Genomic DNA, 8317 nt, shown 5'->3' with positions numbered 1-8317 from the left:
CTTATACTCACGTGGTACCTGTTCAGGAATGGAATTTACTTGATCCAGATTGAGACACGTAAGACAAAGTCTCTAACAAATTAGTAACCAGTTGTATGATGCTTGGCTGTGTTACTTCCTCATCTTTAAACCTGCCAAGCTGGGGATGAGATTAAGTTGATCTCTAAAGCCCCTTTGAATTATAAGCCACCTCTAAACTTTCAACTGAGCCTCCCATTCATTTTTCTGTGTTGCTGGGAGGGGGACCTTAACCAGTGAAACTCTAAATGAAATAGAGAGGCCATGGAGAATGAGTTCTCCAGTTTGATGCCAGCGATTTCTTCAAAGCGGGGCTAGACAAGCAGTGTGAGAAGCAGCAGAAAATTAAGGTATTAGTGGGATATGTGATTGAAATGTCAGGGAAGTTCCTATTGGGTTTTTTGTTACTGTTTCATGCTTAATCAGACCTATTAATAGTCTTTGGATGGACCCCAAAGGCAGCTCTCAGGCAAGGACACGGAGGGTTAGGAAATAAGAAAAAGCATCAGTGCTTTGGAAAGTGGAGACCTACATAGGATGAGAACGAGCCTGATCACGGGAAATAAGCAGTTAACAACCAGCAGGACATTCTTAAAGGCCAATCACTTTTTACTCTGAGGAAGAGCAGATATTCTAGGGTTCACCTGATAGCAGATGGGCCATATGGCTCAGGGTTTCCTAAAGTGGCTTCTTTGATGGCTTCTTGGGGCTGAAGAAATGGCTGCTATCATGCAAGATGAGAAATAGTTTTAAAGACGGTTTCTTGGAGAAGGGAATGATTCACTCATTTAGGGCAACACGCCTCCAGCTTAAAGAATAAAAATAGGGACTTCCCTGGTGGCGCAGTGGTTGGGAGTCCGCCTGCCGATGCAGGGGACACGGGTTCCTGCCCCGGTCCGGGAGGATCCCACATGCCGCGGAGCGGCTGGGCCCGTGAGCCATGGCCGCTGAGCCTGCGCGTCCGGAGCCTGTGCTCCACAACGGGAGAGGCCACAACAGTGAGAGGCCCGCGTACCGCAAAAAAAAAAAAAAAAGAATAAAAGTATGTGTTCCTTTTATATTAACTTGAAATTTTAAAACAAATGACCAAAAAATATTGGTAAGTTTAGAATATGTTTCTTCCAATTACTCATGCCTCACCCTGGAAAGATGACAATTATCTGTAAGAGGAATGAGAGACAAGATGCTGGCTTTGGGGCAGAGGTGAAGAATGTGAGCAGGCAGGATGACAGATCTGAAGAAGACACAGAAGCTGGCAGGGCCTTTAGGGATTAATTGAGGCTGGAGCTGTGGGAAGAAACTCAGTGGGACACCTTCATCACTGCCTCTGTGTCCACACTGAACCACCAAGCGCAGCCGAGAACAAACCGCTGGGATAGTCTCTACCTTCTCTTAAAGTGGAAGAAATTCTAGGGACGGGTGCCGTGAGGAAAAGGCTACTACAACCTCCGCCACAGAAAATACATCTTTATTATAAAATAATGTTTTGTTTCATGATGAGAGTAGAAAAATAACACTATGAGCTCCAGAGAAAGTTCTGGAGCTCAGTCTCTGAGAAATGGGATGAGCGGCTTTTGCATCACTCTGGGAGCACACCCTCCTGAGGTGCCCCGTGCTCCTGCAGGACGTGGGGCGCAGCACACACAGGAAGTGTGCAGCTCAGGTCCTGCTGGAAGCCCAAGGAGCCTACACGATCCACACAAGATGCTTTGGCCACGATGATCAAAGAGGAAAACTTGAGGTCAGAAGGGAATTAATTGGTTCTGAGAAGGGCCAGGATGGCGACAGCCTTGCCCCTCCCTATACTGGAGTGTAGAAGAGTCTCTTGAACTGATGATCCTGGTTTAGAAGATGGTGCCCGGTGGGCTTATGCTTGGTTTGTTCCCCAAGGTGTCTGTGCTGAGGAAAAGCTGCAACCTTTCCCAGGACAATTTGACCCACCATTTCTCACTGGTATGGCTAAAGTACCAGAGGTATGTGTGGTCTCAGCCTGTGAGGGCTGCTGGCTGAAATTTTTGTACTTCAAATCCTGTCCATACTGATGGCAGAAAGAAAGAAAGAAACAAAATGTTAAAAGACCAGTGAATAAGAGCAGCTGGCTGGAACTGTTCTATATTCCAAGCCTCTCGGCCCCAAAGAACAAGGAGAATGTCTACCCTAAGTGGGAAAGGCAGTCCCACAGACAACCCTATTTGCCCTTAAAAATCTTCTAGACCCCTCAGGCTTTAGACAAACAATGAATCCCCCCCCCACCCCCGGGATGGGAATCCAACCCTCAGGTGGTAGGAAACGGTCCCTCGGCAGCAGTACCTGGAGAAGGCAGCCAGGGTGAGCACCTCAAGCAGCAGCTCTGAGCCACAGAAGAAGAGCAAGATGCCGTTCATGATGGCTTCCAGGCGGAGCACGTAGGTCTGCAGCAGCAGGTAATAGGAGGCCATCATGGCAGATGGGAAGGTCAAGGCCATGCTAATACCAAGCGGCATCTTTCGTTGGCAGAGGTTTCCCTTTGTACCTGTCAGACACAGCCCATGGAATCACCTCCAAGTGGCCTGTCTTCCCTGGCCTCAGAGGAAAGGCGGGCAGGATGGGATGGACTGGCAAGCAGAGGAAAACGCTCCTGAATGGGGATGTGCAGGTTTATAAATGCGGTCCCACTGTATTAAAAACTAGAGGCTTGGGCTTCCCTGGTGGCGCAGTGGTTGAGAGTCCGCCTGCCGATGCAGGGCACACGGGTTCGTGCCCCGGTCCGGGAGGATCCCACGTGCCACGGAGCGGCTGGGCCCGTGAGCCATGGCCGCTGAGCCTGTGCTCCGCAATGGGAGAGGCCACAACAGTGAGAGGCCTGCGTACCGCAAAACAAACAAACAAACAACAACAAAAAGTAGAGGCTTTGGAGCAGCTATAGGATTGCAGTCATTCACCGAAAGGTCCTGCTTCCATTCTGGCTCCCAGTCAAGGGACAATGGGCTCTTTATTTGAGAAAAAATTTTGTAAATCATAAAAATAATATATAATCATTGAAAACTTTTCAGTTAATATAGAAAATACAGAGTTCCCTGGCAGTCCAGTGGTTAAGATTCCAGGCTTCCACTGCAGGGAGCATGGGTTTGATCCCTGGTTGGGGAACTAAGATCCCACATGCCGTACGGGGCAGCCAAAAAATAGAAAAAAATATATAAAAAATAATTTTAGAAAATATAGAAACTAAAAGACCACATGACTCAGCCCTTAGAGATAGCCATTATTACAGAATGATGTATACTGTTTCAGACTCTTTTATGTGTATGGTCACATATTACTATTTATTATTCTAAAAATAGAATCATACCCTGCATACTGTTTTGCAACTTATTTAACCACTTAACATAGTTAGACATCTTTCCACACATAAACTACCTTACTCTTTTTTAATGGCTATGAACAATTTCACTGAACCAATGCCATAACTTATTTAACTAATCCTGTACTGATAGATGTTTAGGTTGTTTCTAATGTTTTGATGTTAAAAAATACATGGCAGGGCTTCCCTGGTGGCGCAGTGGTTGAGAATCTGCCTGCCAATGCAGGGGACGCGGGTTCGAGCCCTGGTCTGGGAAGATCCCACATGCCGCGGAGCAACTAAGCCCGTGCACCACAGCTACTGAGCCTGCGCGTCTGGAGCCTGTGCTCCGCAACAAGAGAAGTTCGCGACAGTGAGAGGCCCGCGCACCGCGATGAAGAGTGGCCCCTGCTCGCCGCAACCAGAGAAACCCCACGCACAGAAACGAAGACCCAACACAGCAAAAATAAATAAATAAATTTATAAAAAAAAAAAAAAAAAATACATGGCAGGGGCTTCCCTGGTGGCACAGTGGTTAAGAATCCGCCTGCCAATGCAGGGGACACGGGTTTGAGCCCTGGTCTGGGAAGATCCCACATGCCGTGGAGCAACTAACCCCATGCGCCACAACTACTGAGCCTGTGCTCTAGAGCCCGTGAACCACAACTACTGAAGCCCGCGCAACTAGAGCCTGTGCTCCGCAACAAGAGAAGCCACCACAATGAGAAGCCCACGCACCATGACGCAGAGTAGCCCCCGCTCACCACAACTGGAGAAGGCCCGCGCGCAGCAACGAAGACCCAACACAGCCAAAAATAAATAAAATTTAAAAAATAATTTATAAAAAAAATATACATGGCAATAAACGTTCTCATACAGATATCTTAGCGTATCTGTAGAAGTATCTGTCTCTTTCAACCGTTTTGGAAGGGAAATTGTTAGGTCTAAGAATATGAATTTTACCTGGTAAAACTATTAGCAAAAAGGTTGTACTAATTTATATTCCCAGAGGGTGTGGGAATATAAATACCCACAAGAGTGTGAGACCATAGGGACCTGTTCCTCACAGCCACTCGAATACTGGGAATTTGGAAACCTTTGTAATCTGATGGGTGAAAATGTTACCTTGTCTTTTCAACTTGCTTCTTGTTAGTGAGTCTGGGCATTTTATCTTGCATATTTTTGGTCCTTGTAATTATTCTTATGTGAATTGCCCTTTAGCGTCCCTTGCTAATTTTTTCTTTTTTTTGCTAGGGATAATTTTTTTTTTAATTTTTATTGGAGTGTAGTTACTTTATAATGTTGTGTTAGTTTCTCCTGCACAGCAAAGTGAATCAGCTGTATGTATACATATATCGCCTCTTTTTTGGATCTTCTTCCCATTTAGGTCACCACAGAGCATTGAGTAGAGTTCCCTGTGCTATACAGTAGGTTCTCATTAGTTATCTATTTTATACATAGTACCAATAGTGTATATATGTCAATCCCCTTGCTAATTTTTAAAACTAGGTTTTTTTCTTAGCACTTTATGTGAGCCTTCTTTATCCTTCGTTATATGTGTTGAAACTATTTTTTTCCCCTCAGTGTGTGTTTTAACACTGTTTTCAAGGATGAGATATTCTAATTAATAAGGGCTTGCTCTGTATTTCTGGGGATATAAAACTTGTTCTAGAGAAATCCTTATTCAGAGAAGTGGAGGGGATCTTAGTGCTGACCTGTGCAGGCGTCTACTGCCCTGGATAGGTGTCTACTGCCCTGGACATGGAGTTACAACTGAATCTATTCTCCCAAGCAAACCAGTGAGAGGAACCAGGAACTCTTGTAGCAGTTAGACAACTGGGAAGGAATTATCTAATATCTCATGTCACCACCTACTTCTGGTCCTGCAGAGCAACAGATAAATCCTGACCCAAAATATGAAGCAGCTTGAAACTTCAGAGAGGGGGTAACAGGATATACCACCAGATCCAATCTCTTATGGTGAGCCTAGGTTATGTATTGAAACTTTTCCTTGTTAATCAGGTTACAGATACCAGCTCGTCTCATAAGGAACGGAAATATTCTCTGGACAACACTCACCAAAAAACAGTCGAATTACTTCAATTCCAAGATAAAGGAAGAGCATTGCCACATCCAGTACTAGATTGGCTGTTGGATATGGTAGCAGGAGACCTGCCAATACAAAAGTCAGAGCTTGCAAACAACATAGAACAGTACACACAAGAACTCCCACACACCTGGGAATAAAGAGAGCACGAGTCTTATCAGCGTTCCATGAACTACTTAGTGAGATGTGGGCAGGATCTGTTAACTCCTGGTGCGGCTACGTCTGTTAGAGGCAGGCTCGTTATTACGGGGTTTTACTCCTAACTTGGAGAGTCTATGGGGACTCTGCTCTCCACAGTAATCAGACGTACATGGGTACATAGGCTGCTGAAATGAAGGTCACCAATGGGCTTAAAGTGGAGTTCAGCAAAGAGGTGATGGGGGAGAGTCAGAATGGAGAAGTCCACATTTCCCAAACTCAAGAAAATCTTGCCGAGGGGCTTCTTACTAAATCATTCTCAGGGAAGTCACCTGATGAAGAGACTTCCACCATGCAACGAAGAGGAGCCCCAGGGGGCAGAAAAGAATGAAAAACAAGAAGGCTTTTGGTGGCAGCTGGCTCTGGGCTGAAGTGGGGAAGGGATGTTGGGGCAAGGGGAGTCAAATCCCAGGCCTTACCTTTATACAGAAATACGAAGAGTTCCAGCAGGAAACAGGTAGCATAATACCACCCGTTCAGAAAGAACAGGATTTCCAAGGGGGTGGAGGACAACCGTTTACCTGAAAATATGAGCACAGAGAAAAGAGATGGGCTGGAGGGCAGCTCAGCCTCAGTTATTTCAATGGTTCTGTGTCTAACTTGGAGGAAACACGAGGCCGCAGCTAGTGGAAAGGGCCACTTGGGGGCACTTCTGATTGCTGATAAGGAGTACGTGTGTATATACGGTGTGGAGGGGGGTTTCCTTCAATCCTCTTCTTTCCGGAATACCGTCAAACTCGACTCCTTCGGCTTTGGGGGTGAAAGTCAAAGCCTAAGATCTAACCTCGTCACTATTTGGGAAGGGAAATTGGGGCTCAGAGACCAGCACTGGCCTGTTTGAAGTCACGCTGCAAATTCGCAACTGAGCTGGCCTAGAAGAGGCCCAGCCAAGGATTTGGGGGTATCTGAGACCCGCACCTCGAGACCTTCGGGCACTCAGGGTGGGTGAGTCCGCCAAACCCTGCTTTGGACAAGTGAGGAGTGATGTCCCTAACACCCGAGAAGGAAGGGTTTAGGTCGAGCACTGGGAGAGAAGGTTGGGGGTGGCTGGGTACTGAGGAGAGCGGGACCAGCGACTCACACACCTCCTGAATCTCACCTCGCGGCGCCATCTTCAGTCCCCATGGAAACTGCATACGCGGCTACAGCTACTCCTGGAGCAGCGAGGCGTTGCCGGAAGCTGGGGACGGAGCGGCCCTCTATTCTGGCCTCTCTACCCGCCTAACTCACTCTATGGTTACGTGGTGCCCGGGATGTCTCGGTGCAGTCCGCGCGTGCCAGCAAATTGCTTTCGCTGGGGTTTCGGCTGCCGACCTGAGAGAGAACAGTGGCCGCCCACCGAGCAGTTGTCCTCAGGACCCCGGAGGCGGGAGCGGCTCTTGGGCTTCCCCATCCCAGGTTTACAATGAGTCGTCTGGGTGTAGCCAGTAGTGGTAATGTGACCGCAGGATTGGCAAATAGGCCCCGGCCCCAAGATTCTCTTTACTAACAACGGTCTGAATATGAGAAACGGTGTGCACGACACGGTGGGGTTTGGGGTCTTTTGTCTAGCAAGCAGCCTTTTTTTTGGGGGGGAAGGGTAGTAGGGGGTTTTGTGCCTCCGATTTATGAACCAGGTAGTTAGAAGACCCCAGAATTAATCGGAACTAGAGGCTCCTTTCAAGGAGCATAAGTGAGACAGGAAGATGAAACATGATCACCAGGTGACCCGAGACGTGTATGGGAGTTGAGAAGACAAAGTACTCGCGGTGGGAATTGAGAAAAGTTTACAAGAGATGGTCTGTAAACTGGGCCTTGAAGCCTGCTTATGATGTGGAGCAGTAAAAGTGTGTTACCATTTTCAGAGGAGTAGAAAGAAGGTTTGTTTTTGTTTCTGTTTTGGCGGTACGCGGGCCTCTCACCGTTGTGGCCTCTCCCGTTGCGGAGCACAGGCTCCGGACGCGCAGGCTCAGCGGCCATGGCTCACGGGCCCAGCCGCTCCGCGGCATGCGGGATCCTCCTGGACCGGGGCACGAACCCGTGTACCCTGCATCGGCAGGCGGACTCTCAACCACTGCGCCACCAGGGAAGCCCAAAAGAAGGGTTTTGAAGTGGACTCAGGTTAACTTGACTGTTAGTCACTGTCAGTAAGGGTAGGACAGGAAACATGGCACAGTCAAACCAGGTAATTTGAGTAGAGTGACTAATTTTTTTAAAACTAAATTTATTTTTTTATTTTTGGCTGTGTTGGGTCTTCATTGCTGTGCTCAGGCGTGCAGAGACTACTCATTGTCGTGGCTTCTCTTGTGGAGCATGGGTTCTAGGCGCGCAGGCTTTAGTAGTCGTGGCACGTGGGCTCAGTAGTTGTGGCTTGCAGGCTCTAGAACGCAGGCTCAGTAGTTGTTGTGCACAGGCTTAGTTGCTCCACAGCATGTGGGATCTTACCGGGCCAGGGCTTGAATCCGTGTCCCTTGCTTTGGCAGGCAGATTCTTAACCACTGCACCACCAGGGAAGCCCCAACTAATTCCCCCGCACCGCCCCCAACCCCGACTAATTTTTTTTGAAGTGTACAATTCAGTGGCATTAATTACATTCACAATGTTGGGTAACCATCACCATCATTGACAAAGCCTTTTCATCATCCCAAACAGAAACTCTGTAACCGTTAAGCACCCACTCCCCCCAGCCCCTGCTA

At 47.7% G+C, this 8317-nt stretch overlaps 1 protein-coding gene across 2 annotated transcripts; it reads right to left on the bottom strand.

Annotated features, from left to right (window-relative positions):
• Positions 1 to 1449: 1449 nt before the first annotated feature.
• TMEM216 (transmembrane protein 216) lies at positions 1450 to 7520 on the bottom strand. Of its 2 annotated transcripts, none has more exons than XM_032638749.1 (5): positions 6742 to 7520; positions 6062 to 6163; positions 5417 to 5509; positions 2329 to 2530; positions 1450 to 2056 (listed from the first exon to the last, which is right to left on the bottom strand). In XM_032638749.1, exons 1-5 carry the CDS (start codon positions 6776 to 6778, stop codon positions 2041 to 2043), a joined length of 450 nt encoding a protein of 149 aa, XP_032494640.1. In that variant the 5' UTR covers positions 6779 to 7520; the 3' UTR covers positions 1450 to 2040. The 2 variants fall into 2 exon arrangements, with proteins under 2 accessions (XP_032494640.1, XP_032494641.1); XM_032638750.1 differs by having other exon boundaries at positions 1467 to 2056; positions 6728 to 7520.
• Between the last annotated feature and the right edge of the window lie 797 nt (positions 7521 to 8317).

This window comes from Phocoena sinus, chromosome 8 (genome assembly GCF_008692025.1).
Source record: "Phocoena sinus isolate mPhoSin1 chromosome 8, mPhoSin1.pri, whole genome shotgun sequence".
In the NCBI taxonomy this organism is placed as follows: Eukaryota; Metazoa; Chordata; class Mammalia; order Artiodactyla; family Phocoenidae; genus Phocoena; species Phocoena sinus.
This window is presented reverse-complemented; position numbering and strand designations above follow the sequence as displayed.

What these genes read in the sequence shown, in the direction of transcription:
- TMEM216 (XM_032638749.1), bottom strand. Translation starts at nt 6,778, where the DNA reads ATGCAGTTTCCATGGGGACTGAAGATGGCGCCGCGAG. An exon ending in CTTCGTATTTCTGTATAAAG is followed by an intron (nt 5,510 to 6,061) that starts GTAAGGCCTGGG and finishes TTGTATTGGCAG; the next exon opens with GTCTCCTGCTACCATATCCA. An exon ending in AGTAATTCGACTGTTTTTTG is followed by an intron (nt 2,531 to 5,416) that starts GTGAGTGTTGTC and finishes TGTGTCTGACAG; the next exon opens with GTACAAAGGGAAACCTCTGC.